Source organism: Hyla sarda, unplaced genomic scaffold (genome assembly GCF_029499605.1).
Source record: "Hyla sarda isolate aHylSar1 unplaced genomic scaffold, aHylSar1.hap1 scaffold_345, whole genome shotgun sequence".
Lineage (NCBI taxonomy): Eukaryota > Metazoa > Chordata > Amphibia > Anura > Hylidae > Hyla > Hyla sarda.
In genome coordinates, this window is record NW_026610208.1 from 104,810 (window position 1) to 119,677 (window position 14,868).

The 14,868-nt window shown below is 49.8% G+C and overlaps 1 protein-coding gene across 4 annotated transcripts in view; it reads right to left on the reverse strand.

Annotated features, from left to right (window-relative positions):
• The window catches only part of LOC130331005 (acid-sensing ion channel 1C-like), a 186,301-nt gene that overhangs the window by 78,883 nt on the left and 92,550 nt on the right, over positions 1-14,868 (reverse strand). For all 4 annotated transcript variants that reach the window (XM_056553662.1, XM_056553661.1, XM_056553660.1 and 1 more), the window contains 3 exons: positions 4,860-4,925; positions 4,303-4,453; positions 3,267-3,358 (listed from right to left, as the gene is read on the reverse strand). In XM_056553662.1, coding sequence (XP_056409637.1) covers positions 3,267-3,358; positions 4,303-4,453; positions 4,860-4,925 — 309 coding nt within the window. The remainder of the gene's footprint in view (positions 1-3,266; positions 3,359-4,302; positions 4,454-4,859; positions 4,926-14,868) is intronic.

Below are 14,868 nucleotides of genomic sequence, written 5' to 3' on the forward strand. Positions count from 1 at the left end.
TCCTCTCTCTCTCCGGCCCCCGTGAGCGGTCCTTCATGTATGCTCTCCCCTCTCTCCAGCCCCTGTGAGCAGTCCTTCATGTATGCTCCCCTCTCTCCAGCCCCTGTGAGCGGTCATACATGTATGCTTTCCTCTCTCTCTCCAGCCCCTTTGAGCGGTCCTTCACATACTCTCTCCCCTCTATCCAGCCCCTGTGAGCTGTTCTTCATGTATGCTGCCCTCTCTCCAGCCCCTGTGAGCGGTCCTTCTTGTATGCTCTCCTCTCTCTCTCTGGCCCCTGTGAGTGGTTCTTCATGTATGCTCTCCGTTCTATCCAGCCCCGTTGAGCGGTCCTTATTGTATGCTCTTCCCTCTATCCAGCCCGTGAGCTGTCCTTCATGTATGCTCTCCCCTCTATCCAGCCCCTGTGAGCGGTCCTTCATGTTTGCTCTCCTCTCTCTCTCCAACCCCTGTGAGTGGTCCTTCACGTATGCTCTCCTCTCTATCCAGCCTTTGTGAGCGGTCCTTAATCTATTCTCTTCCATCTATCCAGACTGTGAGCTGTCCTTCATGTATGCTCTCCTCTCTCTCTCCGGCCCCTGTGAGCGGTCCTTCATGTATGCTCTCCCCTCTATCCAGCCCCTCTGAGCAGTCCTTTATGTATGCTCTCCCCTCTATACAGCACGGGTGAGCAGCCCTTCACGTATGCACCCCTCTCTCCAGCCCCTGTGAGCGGTTCTTCATGTATGTTCCGTTGTCTCTCTCCGGCCCCTGTGAGCGGTTCTTCATGTATGCTCTCCTGTCTCTCTCCAGCCCCTGCGAGCGGTCCTTCATGTGTGCTCTCCCCTGTATCCGGCCTCTGTGAACAGTCCTTCATGTATGCTCTCCTCTCTATCCAACCCCTGTGAACAGTCCTTCATGTATGCTCTCCTCTATATCAAGCCCCTGTGAGTGGTCCTCAATGTATGCTTTACTCTCTCTCCAGCCCCTGTGAGCGGTCCTTCATGTATGCTCTCCTCTCTCTCTCCAGCCCCTGTGAGCAGTCCTTCATTTATGCTCTCCCATCTATCCAGCCCCTGTGAGTGGTCCTTAATGTATGCTCTCCCCTCTATCCAGCCCCTGTGAGCTGTCCTCCATGTATGCTCTCCCCTCTCTCCAGCCCATTAACACGGCTCTTTATGTATGCTTTCCTCTCTCTCTCCAGCCCCTGTGAGTAGTCCTTCATGTATGCTCTCCTCTCTATCCAGCCCCTGTGAGCGGTCTTTCATGTATGCTCTCCTCTCTATCCAGCCCCTGTGAGCGGTCCTTCATGTATGCTATCCTCTCTATCCAGCCCCTGTGAGCAGTTCTTCATGTATGCTCTCCTCTCTATCCAGCCCCTGTGAGTGTTCCTTCATGTATGCTTTCCTCTCTATCCAGTCCCTGTGAGCAGTCCTTCATGTATGGTCCCCTCTCTATCCAGCCCCTGTGAGCAGTCCTTCATGTATGCTCTCCTCTCTATCCATCCCCTGTGAGCGGTCCTTGATGTATGCTCTCCTCTCCAGCCAGCCCCTGTGAGTCCTTCATATATGCTCTCCCCTCTATCCAGCCCCTGTGAACGGTCCTTCATGTATGCTTTACCCTCTATCCAGCCCCTGTGAGCAGTCCTTCATGTATGCTCTCCCCTCTATCCAGCACCTGTGAGCAGTCCTTCATGTATGCTCTCCTCTCTATCCAGCCCCTTTGAGCGGTGCTTCATGTACGCTCTCCCCTCTATTCAGCCCCTGTGAGTGTTCTTTCATGTATGCTTTCCTCTCTATCCAGCCCCTGTGAGCAGTCCTTCATGTATGCTCCCCTCTCTATCCAGCCCCTGTGAGCGGTGCTTCATGTATGCTCTCCTTTCTATCCAGCCCGTGTGAGCGGTCCTTTGATGTATGCTCTCCTCTCTAGCCAGCCCCTTTGAGTCCTTCATATGTGCTCTCCCCTCTATCCAGCCCCTGTGAGTGGTCCTTCATGTATGCTCTCCTTTCTATCCAGCCCCCTGTGAGCGGTCCTTCATGTATGCTCTCCCCTCTATCCAGCCCCTGTGAGCAGTCCTTCATGTATGCTCTCCCCTCTATCCAGTCCCTATGAGTGGTCCTTCATGTATGCTTTCCTCTCTATCCAGCCCCTGTGAGCGGTCCTTCATGTATGCTCTCCCCTCTATCCAGCCCCTGTGAGTGGTCCTTCATGTATGCTCTCCTTTCTATCCAGCCCCTATGAGTGGTCCTTCATGTATGCTCTCCCCTCTATCCAGCCCCTGTGAGCGGTCCTTCATTTATGCTCTCTCCAGCCCCTTTGAGTGGTCCTTCATGTATGCTCTCCTCTCCAGCCCCTGTGAGCAGTCCTCCATGTATGCTCTCCCCTCTATCCAGCCCCTGTGAGCGGTCCTTCATGTATGCTCTCCCCTCTATCCAGCCCCTGTGAGCAGTCCTCCATGTATGCGCTCCCCTATATCCAGCCCCTGTGAGCGGTCCTTCATGTATGCGCTCCCCTATATCCAGCCCCTGTGAGCGGTCCTTCATGTATGCTCTCCTCTCTATCCAGCCCCTGTGAGCAGTCCTCCATGTATGCTCTCCTCTCTATCCAGCCCCTGTGAGCGGTCCTCCATGTATGCTCTCCTCTCTCCAGCCCCTGTGAGTGGTCCTTCATGTGTGCTCTCCTCTCTAACCAGCCCCTGTGAGCAGTCCTTCATGTATAGTCTCCTCTCTATCCAGCCCCTGTGAGAGGTCCTTCATGTATGCTCTCCCCTCTATACAGCCCCTGTGAGCGATCCTTCATGTATGCTCTCCCCTCTCTCCAGCCACTATGAGCGGTCCTTCATGTCTGCTGTCCTTTCTCTCCAGCCCCTGTGAGCAGTCCTTCATGTATGCTCTCCCCTCTATCCAGCCCCTGTGAGTGTTCCTTCATGTATGCTCTCCCCTCTCTCCAGCCCCTGTGAGCGGTCCTTCATGTATGCTCTCCCCTCACTCCAGCCCCTGTGAGCGGTCCTTCGTTTATGCTCTCCCCTCTCTCCAGCCCCAGTGAGCAGTCCTTCATGTATGCTCTCCTTTCTATCCAGCCCTTGTGAGCGGTCCTTCATGTATGCTCTCCCCTTTCTCCAGCCCCTGTGAGCAGTCCTTCATGTGTGCTATCCTTTCTATCCAGCCCCTGTGAGCGGTCCTCCACCGCCCAGCCAATAGACTGTCCCTAGATGTTCCCCAGATGGTCCACGTCACCTTCAGGCTCCACATACATCTAATAAACGGTATCTAAGTTTGGGGTCTCACCCAGCAGACCAGCCACTTCATAGGCCTTCTTCTGCTCGATGGTCTCGTAGTTCAACGCCTCAAAAAAGATATCGAGAACCAGAATGTTGTCCCTGAGAGAAGAGAGAGAGAAAAGAGACAGACAGAATTAGACAGACAGAGGAGGGACAGAGACAGAGGAGGGACAGAGACCGAGGAGGGACGGAGACAGTCATCGATGAGGAGAAGAACCAATACAATCAGTCGTAGACACATAACTGGGTATCACGAGAACATTGGCTTTTAGTTTCTCTAGCTTAGACTTGGGCTCTGTTCACACTATTGTCTCGGATTCCATTCACGCGATGCCAGAACCAGTTTTAGATTCCGGGGCATCCTGAGGAATGAGGAGGATTTTTTGTCTTTCTTCTGGAACTTTCCATGGCTTCAGACTGCACTATATACTATATATAATAATGTTATTCCCTAACATAAATGTAAGGGAGGAAGAGGAGGAGGAGGAGGAGGAAGAAAAGAAAAGGAAAGAAGAGGAAGAGAAGAAGGAGGAGGAAGAGAAAGAATAGGAGGAAGAATAGGAGGAAGAAAAGCAGGAGAAAGAAAAGGAGGAGAAGGAGACGGAGGAGGAGGGGAGATGGAGGAAGAGGAGAGACTGAGGAGGAGGGGAGAAGAAGGAGGAGAGACTGAGGAGGAGGAGTGACGGAGGAGGAGAGACGGAGGAGGAGAAGAGGAAGAAAAGGAGAAAGGGAGGAGGAGGAAAAGTAGGAGAAGGAGAAAGGGAAAAGGAGGAGGAGAAGAGTAGGAGAAGGAGAAAGGGAAAAGGAGGAGGAGAAGAGTAGGAGAAGAGGAAAAGGGGAGGAGGAGAAGAAGACGAGAGGAAAAGGGGAGGGGGAGGACGAGGAGAAAAGGAGGAGAGGAAAAGGGGAGGGGGAGGAGAGGAGGAGAGGAAAAGGTGAGGAGAAGAAGAGAAGGGGAGGAGGAGAAGAGGAGGAGCCTGACTAGCGGTTTTTGTCTGATGTCTATAGTCGTCTTTCGTTGCCTCCCAGGAGAGCATGCTCACTTGATGTAGTCCTCGGTGCGGTTGTATTTCTTGGCCATGTATTTGGCGGCGGACTTGCTCGGGATCTTCACCATGGACAGCTCTTTCCCGTATCGGACCATTTTACACGGTGTCTCGCAGTCACACAGCGGCTCCTCGTCATTTGAGGTCTCTAGAACAGAAGAGGGTTTCAGCTCCATTCCCATAAGACCCTAGGCCCAGGTACAGTCACTATATGGACCTGTGGGGGTGTGATGGCGGCCATGTTTGTTGTCATCTAGATAAAGTTAGAACTAAATAGATTTGCTACGTGACAGGAGAGAATGACTAATGGTTAAATGTAGAATAGGACCCTCCATGGACCTCCATGACCCTCCATGGACCTCCATGACCCTCCATGACCTCCATGACCCTCCATGACCCTAAATTACCTCAGCAAACTCTGACAATATTGTCCTCTTTCACCTACCTCACCCGCCCACACCACTGCCCCGAACCATCCTGCTTTACTGCCCCCGTACCACTAAAATCCCTGCCCCAGTGACCCCTCCCAGACACCACAGGGCCCCATTACTGACCGATTTTCTTTAGATGTTCCTCGGCACAGCTGACGTCGTCCTCCAGCTCACATATGGTGTCATTACCTGGAGAGAGAGGAGAAGACACATGGGGTCAGGGGGTGGAGCTTCCAGTTGGTTCAATCAAACAATCTAATGTCTAGACCCCCGGCCATCTTGGATATTTCCTTTTGAATCTGTTGTTTTCCCTCCCAAGAAATAAAGGTGTTAACTATTTGGTCTCTTCCCCCTTCCCAGACACTTCCTTGTCCAGAAGTATTCAACCCGACCCATCTGTCTTCCTCCTCCTCCTCCAGACCCCTCTGTCCTCCTCCTCCTCCAGACCCCTCTGTCCTCCTCCTCCTCCAGACCCCTCTGTCTTCCTCCTCCTCCTCCAGACCCCTCTGTCCTCCTCCTCCTCCAGACCCCTCTGTCTTCCTCCTCCTCCTCCAGACCCCTCTGTCCTCCTCCTCCTCCAGACCCCTCTGTCTTCCTCCTCCTCCTCCAGACCCCTCTGTCTTCCTCCTCCTCCTCCAGACCCCTCTGTCCTCCTCCTCCAGACCCCTCTGTCTTCCTCCTCCTCCTCCAGACCCCTCTGTCCTCCTCCTCCAGACCCCTCTGTCTTCCTCCTCCTCCAGACCCCTCTGTCCTCCTCCTCCTCCAGACCCCTCTGTCCTCCTCCTCCTCCAGACTCCTCTGTCCTCCTCCTCCAGGCTACTCAGTCCTCCTTCAGACTCCTCTGTCCTCCTCCTCCAGGCTCCCCTGTCTTCCTCCTCCTCCAGACTCCTCTGTCCTCCTCCGGACCCTTCTGTCCTTCAGACTCCTCTGTTCTCCTCTTCCAGACTCTTCTGTCCTGCTCTAAGCCCCTCCGTTTCCTTCAGATCCCTCAGTCTGCTTTAGACTTCTCTGTATTCCTCCTCCAGACTCCCCTGTCCTCTTCCAGACTCCTCTGTCCTCCTCCAGGCTCCTTTGTCCTCCTTCAGGTTCCTCTGTCCTTCCTCCAGGTTCCTCTGTCCTCCCTCCATGCTCCTCTGTCCTCCTCCTCAAGGCTCTTCTGTCCTCCTCCAGGCCCCACTGTCCTCCTCCTCCAGACCCCTCTGTCTTAGACTTTTCTTGTCTTCCTTTAGAGTCCTACAAGCTCCTCTGTCTCCTCCGGACTCATCTGTCCTCCTCCAGACCTCTTTGTTTCCTTTAGTCTTTTCCATCCTCATCCAGACTATTCTGTCTCCTTCAGAATCCTCTTTTTTTTCCCTCCTCCAGACCCCTCTGTTGCCTCTTCTAGAGTCCTCTGTCCCCTCCAGGCCCCTCTGTTGCCTCTTCTAGAGTCCTCTGTCCCCTCCAGACCCCTCTGTTGCCTCTTCTAGAGTCCTCTGTCCCCTCCAGGCCCCTCTGTTGCCTCTTCTAGAGTCCTCTGTCCCCCCCAGACCCCTATGTTGCCTCTTCTAGAGTCCTCTGTCCCCTCCAGGCCCCTCTGTTACCTCTTCTAGAGTCCTCTGTCCCCTCCAGGCCCCTCTGTTACCTCTTCTAGAGTCCTCTGTCCCCTCCAGGCCCCTCTGTTGCCTCTTCTAGAGTCCCCTGTCCCCTCCAGGCCCCTCTGTTGCCTCTTCTAGAGTCCTCTGTCCCCTCCAGGCCCCTCTGTTGCCTCTTCTAGAGTCCCCTGTCCCCTCCAGGCCCCTCTGTCCTACTCCAGACTCTTCAGTCCAGTCTTGGAAAACAAAGTCTCTGTGTGGACTGAGTAAACGCCCAATGTGGACATTCTAAATACCTTTGACCTAGGGTTAAACCCTAAGTCACTAATACCCTTTTTAAGTACCCACCCCCTAAAACGTAACTTTTATTAATTAGCAACTAGTACCAAATTATTATTGTGAACAAGACAATTAAAATCTGTCCTCCTTGTGTACAATGACTGTATCTGTAATTCACTAGGTGCTGCCGCTATCTTCTTGTATAGTTTGGAACCAGTCATCTGCAGTATCACTGTTCCTTGGAAGACACAGGAGGTTGTTACTAAAAGCTGAATATGCCCCCTACATGTTTCCTTGCTACAGCATCGTCTTCAGGAGGGAAACGGGAAGCATCTAGTGAATTACAGATACAGTCATTGTACACAAGGAGGACAGATTTTAATTGTCTTGTTCACAATAATAATTTGGTACTAATTGCTAATTAATAAAAGTTAAGTTTTAGGGGGTGGGTACTTAAAAAGGGTATTAGCGACTTAGGGTTTAACCCTAGGTCAAAGGTATTTAGGTTGATTTGACCAAACCCATTCCGGGGTAAAAGTTGTTGTCAATGTGGATATTCACCACTTCCACAGTGCAATCATCTATAAGCAATAATGGGCTGTGTATATTTTTCAAATAAATTCCATCACTCACATTTAGATGGTTCACATTATTTCTTCTTATTTATTCGAGTCTTTCAGCAGTAGTTACATCAGCTTCATTCAGTAGGATGTCGGCACACATCCAGTCTAGCAGAGGTCTTACCGCACTAGCTGGGAGCCATCAGGGTCATGACGCGACGTTTTAGGGGACCTCCCCGTTACTCATGCGTACTAGATCCTGGCTATCCAAGGGAGGTTATAGGAATCCCACACTTGGTTATCCCAATCTATCCAAGGGAGGTTATAGGAATCCCACACTTGGTTATCCCAATCTATCCAAGGGAGGTTATAGGAATCCCACACCTGGTTATCCAAGGGAGGTTATAGGAATCCCACACCTGGTTATCCAAGGGAGGTTATAGGAATCCCACACCTGGTTATCCCAATCTATCCAAGGGAAGATATAGGAATCCCACACCTGGTTATCCCAATCTATCCAAGGGAGGTTATAGGAATCCCACACCCAGTTATCCCAATCTATCCAAGGGAGGTTATAGGAATCCCACACCTGGTTATCCCAATCTATCCAAGGGAGGTTATAGGAATCCCACACCTGGTTATCCCAATCTATCCAAGGGAAGATATAGGAATCCCACACCTGGTTATCCCAATCTATCCAAGGGAGGTTATAGGAATCCCACACCTGGTTATCCAAGTGAGGTTATAGGAATCCCACACCTGGTTATCCCAATCAATCGGTCTCAGGTAAAGGAATGTGTTTTTTTTTTTCTTTTTCTATGTGTGTTGTCCAATTGGACTTGTAAAATATATATGTGAGATTTCCAATCACTTCCTGGGAAATAAATTATAATTTCAATATAAGAAGGCTTTATAACTACAGACTTCATTTAAGCCTGATGGGGAAATGGTTTCCATGTAACTAATCCAATATGTTTTTTTTCTTTTTTTTTCTTTTTGAAGCTGAGGTACGTGCTCTCAAATCCCCCAAGTGCAAGTACAAAGTGCAAGTGTTCACACAAAAAAACGTACACAAGGATGCGGTCTATTGCAAGCCCTTCTCTGAAAGGAGAGAGGCCCCCAACAAACCAAACCCTTCTCCTCTGGGCCAAAAGGCACCTGCAAGGTTCCAGATACGATGTCCACTTTCGCCGAAGCTACTCAGGGACCGAAAGTGTTCCCGGCAAACAACTAGGCGTTAACCAGGTTGTCACCAAGGAACCAGTAAAACCGGTTCGGCCTCCTGCCGAAACAGGATGCCACGGGGTATAGCAGGGAGGTGAGGAACCTAATGGCCACACACACCTCCCCTAGACTGGCAGGAGGGACACCCAGAAGGGCTATCGCACCCTACCAAATCCTAGTGAACAAACAAACACAAAAAGTGGACACAGTGACAAAAATAAATAAATAAGTGGATGTGCGCAGTGTGTGATACTGCCCGGACATCCGACCGGATCTATAAAAAATTCCCCGATCTTAGCCGGAAGGCCGGGATACTAAGGGTGAGTGCCCAGAAGAGTGAGAGAAAAAGTGCGTGCTACGTGCTTTCATTCAAGTGGGGTTGCCAATCCCAAGTGAATTCCGGCACCGGGTCACCACTCCCAGGGCACTTGTGCACCTCGGCCTTCACTCTACCCGGACCTTAAGGCCAGATCCAGCAGGGAACAGGTCTCATCGGGGATGACTGCTGTGCTATACCGCCATCCCTGGTACACCCGTCCTACTGTGTGGTCTTCCACACCGCCAACTAACAGGAAAGGTACTAATATGTTTCCCTTTGCTAGAGACGCTTGCGGTTTTGAACGTCATTCGTATCTGTGTGAATTTGTTCTAAAATTTGCCAGCATAGCTCATTCACATTGTGGTTAGCATCTAAAAAATGTCTCGCTACTGTTGTCTCGCTAAATTTAGTGGATTCTCCTACTGTTTTGGTTGTTAACGCTTTCCTAATATTATTTTTATGTTCTGCTATCCTTGTTTACATTTTTCTACTAGTCTGACCAATGTCATTTTTACCACACGGGCATTTCAACATGTAAATTACATTTTCCGCATGTGTAAAAACCGCGACAGGGAATTTTAGAACCTTTTTTAGGATGATAGATATTGTCACCTTTTATTGTTACAGTGGGGACATGATAAGCAAGGATATGTACATTTCCGTTTACTTCCTAGAAATGTCTGATAGTCTTTTTTCTTTTTTGCCATATCATCTCGTATTACCATATTGCCTATAGTTGAACAGACCCCTTTTATATTCCTTTACAGAGTTCACCATGACACCTCCTCAGGCAGAGAATTCCACAGTCTCACTGCTCTAACAGTAAAGAACCCCCATCTGTGCTGGTGTAGAAACCTTCTTTCCTCTAGACGTAGAGGATGCCCCCTTGTTATATATACAGTCCTGATATATTATATATATTATTAGGTCACCTCCTTGTTATATATACAGTCCTGGGTATAAATAGATCATGGAGAGATCTCTGTACTGTCCTGATATATTATATATATTATTAGGTCACCTCCTTGTTATATATACAGTCCTGGGTATAAATAGATCATGGAGAGATCTCTGTACTCTCCTGATATATTATATATATTATTGGGTCTCCTCCTTGTTATATATACAGTCCTGGGTATAAATAGATCATGGAGAGATCTCTGTACTGTGCTGATATATAATATATATATATTATTAGGTCACCTCCTTGTTATATATACAGTCCTGGGTATAAATAGATAATGGAGAGATCTCTGTACTATCCTGATATATTATATATATTATTAGGTCACCTCCTTGTTATATATACAGTCCTGGGTATAAATAGATCATGGAGAGATCTCTGTACTATCCTGATATATTATATATATTATTAGGTCACCTCCTTGTTATATATACAGTCCTGGGTATAAATAGATCATGGAGAGATCTCTGTACTGTCCTGATATATATATTATTAGGTCACCTCCTTGTTATATATACAGTCCTGGGTATAAATAGATCATGGAGAGATCTCTGTACTATCCTGATATATTATATATATTATTAGGTCACCTCCTTGTTATATATACAGTCCTAGGTATAAATAGATCATGGAGAGATCTCTGTACTGTCCTGATATATTATATATGTATATTATTAGCTCATCTCCTTGTTATATATACAGTCCTGGGTATAAATAGATCATGGAGAGATCTCTGTACTGTCCTGATATATTATATATATTATTAGGTCCCCTCCTTGTTATATATACAGTCCTGGGTATAAATAGATCATGGAGAGATCTCTGTACTGTCCTGATATATTATATATATTTTTAAGTCACTGTTACGCCGAGCGCTCCGGGTCCCCGCTCCTCCCCGGAGCGCTCACAGCCTTCTCCTGTTCGCAGCGCCCCGGTCAGACCTACTGACTGGGTGCGCTGCGATAATGTACTCAGCCGGGATGTGATTCGCGATGCGGGACGCGCCCGCTCGCGATGTGCATCCCGACCCGCTTACCAGACTGTGCTGTCCCGGTGCGCGCGGCCCCGCTCCCTAGGGCGGGCGCGTGCCGGGTCTTTGCGATTTAAAGGGCCGGCGCCACTGATTGGCGCATGGGTTTTAATCAGTACCTTCACCTGTGCACTTCCCTATTTATACCTCACTTCACTTGCACTTCCTTGCCGGATCTTGTTGCCATTGTGCCAGTGAAAGCGTTTCCTTGTGTGTTCCTAGCCTGTGTTACAGACCTCCTGCCGTTGCCCCTGACTACGATCCTTGCTGCCTGCCCTGACCTTCTGCTACGTCCGACCTTGCACTTGTCTACTCCCTTGTACCGCGCTTATCTCAGCAGTCAGAGAGGTTGAGCCGTTGCCGGTGGATACGACCTGGTTGCTACCGCCGCTGCAAGACCATCCCGCTTTGCGGCGGGCTCTGGTGAAAACCAGTAGCAACTTAGAACCGGTCCACCGACACGGTCCACGCCAATCCCTCTCTGGCACAGAGGATCCACCTCCAGCCAGCCGAATCGTGACAGTAGATCCGGCCATGGATCCCGCTGAGGTCCCACTGCCAGTTGTCGCTGACCTCACCACGGTGGTCGCCCAGCAGTCGCAACAGATAGCGCAACAAGGCCACCAGCTGTCTCAACTGACCGTGATGCTACAGCAGCTTCTACCACAGCTTTAGCAATCATCTCCTCCTCCAGCTCCTGCACCTCCTCCGCAGCGAGTGGCCGCATCCAGCCTCAGTTTATCTTTGCCGGACAAATTTGATGGGGACTCTAAATATTGCCGTGGTTTTCTTTCACAATGTTCCCTGCATTTGGAGATTATGTCGGACCAATTTCCTACTGAAAGGTCTAAGGTGGCTTTCGTAGTCAGCCTTCTGTCTGGGAAAGCCCTGTCATGGGCCACACCGCTCTGGGACCGCAATGACCCTGTCACTGCCTCTGTACACTCCTTCTTCACGGAGATTCGAAGTGTCTTCGAGGAACCAGCCCGAGCCTCTTCTGCCGAGACTGCCCTGCTGAACCTGGTCCAGGGTAATTCTTCAGTAGGCGAGTACGCCATCCAATTTCGTACTCTCGCCTCCGAATTGTCCTGGAATAACGAGGCCCTCTGCGCGACCTTTAAAAAAGGCCTATCCAGTAACATCAAAGATGTGCTGGCCGCACGAGAAATCCCTGCTAACCTGCATGAACTTATTCATCTTGCCACCCGCATTGACATGCGTTTTTCCGAAAGGCGTCAGGAGCTCCGCCAGGATATGGACTTTGTTCGCACGTGTCGCTTTCTCTCTGCGGCTCCTCTCTCCTCTGGTCCATTGCAATCCGTTCCTGTGCCTTCCGCCGTGGAGGCTATGCAAGTTGACCGGTCTCGCTTGACACCTCAAGAGAGGACACGACGCCGCATGGAGAACCTTTGCCTGTACTGTGCCAGTACCGAACACTTCTTGAAGGATTGTCCTATCCGACCTCCACGTCAGGAAAGACGCACTCCGACTCCGCACAAAGGTGAGACAGCTCTAGATGTGAACTCTGCTTCCCCACGTCTTACTGTGCATGTGCAGATTTCTTCTTCTACCTTCTCCTTCTCAGCTGTGGCCTTCTTGGATTCTGGATCTGCAGGAAATTTTATTTTGGCCTCTTTCATCAACAGGTTCAACATCCCGGTGACCAGTCTCGCCAGACCCCTCTACATCGCCTCTGTTAAGAATGAAAGATTGGACTGTACTGTGCGTTACCGCACGGAACCCCTCTTAATGTGCATTGGACCCCATCATGAAAAGATTGAGTTTCTGGTCCTCTCTAACTGCACTTCGGAAATCCTTCTTGGACTACCTTGGCTTCAACGCCATTCCCCAACCCTCGATTGGATCCCCAACCCTCGATTGGACCACCGGGGAGATCAAGAACTGGGGTACAACTTGCCACAAGGACTGTCTTAAGCCTGCTCCCAGTACTGTCAGTCAAAACCCTACGGCTCCTCCGATACCAGGTCTCCCCAAGGCCTATCTGGACTATGCTGATGTTTTTTGCAAAAAACAAGCAGAAACTTTGCCTCCTCACAGGCCTTATGACTGTCCTATTGACCTTCTCCCTGGTACTACTTCACCCCGGGGCAGAATCTATCCCCTGTCCGCTCCAGAAACACAAGCCATGTCGGAGTACATCCAAGAGAATTTAAAAAAGGGGTTTATCCGCAAGTCTTCCTCCCCTGCCGGAGCTGGATTTTTCTTCGTTTCCAAAAAAGACGGCTCCTTACGTCCTTGCATTGATTACCGCGGACTTAATAAAATCACTGTAAAAAAACGCTATCCCCTACCTGTTATCTCGGAACTCTTTGACCGCCTACGAGGCGCCAACATCTTTACCAAGCTGGACTTAAGAGGTGCATATAATCTCATCCGCATCAGGGAGGGGGACGAGTGGAAGACCGCGTTTAACACCAGAGATGGACACTGAATATCTGGTTATGCCTTTTGGGCTTTGCAACGCCCCTGCCGTCTTCCAAGAATTTGTAAATTAAATTTTTCGTGATCTTCTATATACCTGTGTTGTGGTCTACCTGGACGATATATTGATTTTTTCTGCTAACCTAGAAGAACACCGCCGGCATGTCCGCATGGTTCTTCAGAGACTTCGGGACAATCAATTATATGCCAAAATGGAAAAATGTCTCTTTGAATGTCAATCTCTTCCCTTCCTAGGATACTTAGTCTCTGGCCAGGGACTCCAAATGGACCCGGACAAACTATCAGCCGTATTGGATTGGCCACGCCCCTCCGGACTCCGTGCTATCCAACGTTTCTTGGGGTTTGCCAATTATTACAGACAGTTTATTCCGCATTTTTCCACTATTGTGGCCCCTATCGTGGCCCTAACCAAGAAAAACCCCAATCCTAAGTCCTGGCCTCCTCAAGCGGAAGATGCATTCAATCATCTCAAAACTGCCTTTTCTTCTGCTCCTGTGCTCTCCAGACCTGATCCATCTAAGCCCTTCTCGCTGGAGGTAGACGCCTCCTCGGTGGGAGCTGGAGTGGTACTCCTACAGAAAAATTCTTCCGGACATGCTGTTACTTGTGGTTTCTTTTCTAGGACCTTCTCTCCGGCGGAGAAAAACTACTCCATTGGTGATCGAGAACTACTGGCCATAAAATTGGCGCTTGAGGAATGGAGGCACCTGCTGGAGGGATCCAAATACCCAGTTATTATATACATTGATCACAAGAATCTCTCTTATCTTCAGTCTGCCCAACGGCTGAACCCTCGCCAGGCTAGGTGGTCGTTGTTCTTTGCCCGTTTTAACTTTGAAATTCATTTTCGCCCCGCTGACAAGAACATTAGGGCCGATGCCCTCTCTCGTTCATCGGATGCCTCTGAAATGGAAGCTTCCCCGCAACACATTATTCCTCCTGACTGTCTTATCTCCACTTCCCCAGCTTCCATCAGACAAATTCCTCCAATAAAGACCTTCGTCCCTCCACGCCAGCGCCTCAGGATTCTCAGGTGGGGACACTCCTCACACCTCGCCGGCCATGCTGGCATCAAAAAATCCATCCAGCTCATCTCTCGTTTTTATTGGTGGCCTACCCTGGAAGCTGATGTTGCTGATTTTGTGCGGGCTTGTACAGTCTGTGCCCGGGACAAGACCCCTCGCCAGAAGCCTGCTGGTCTCCTCCATCCTCTGCCTGTTCCTGAGCGACCATGGTCTCAGATTGGTATGGACTTTATTACTGACTTACCTTTATCCCATGGCAACACAGTTATTTGGGTGGTCGTTGATCGATTCTCCAAGATGGCACATTTTACCCCTCTTCCAGGTCTTCCTTCTGCGTTGGTGAAACAATTTTTTATGCACATCTTTCGCATTCACGGGCTTCCTACGCATATCGTCTCGGATAGAGGCGTTCAATTTGTGTCGAAATTCTGGAGGGCCCTGTAATCAGCTTAAAATCAAATCAAACTTCTCATCTTCTTATCATCCCCAATCCAATGGGCAAGTGGAAAGAGTTAATCAGGTTCTGGGTGACTATTTGCGACATTTTGTTTCCTCCCGCCAGGATGTCTGGGCCGATCTTCTACCATGGGCCGAATTCTCGTACAATTTCAGAGTCTCTGAGTCTTCCGCTAAATCCCCATTTTTTGTGGTGTACGGCCGTCACCCTCTTCCCCCCCCCCCCCTTCCCACTCCAACG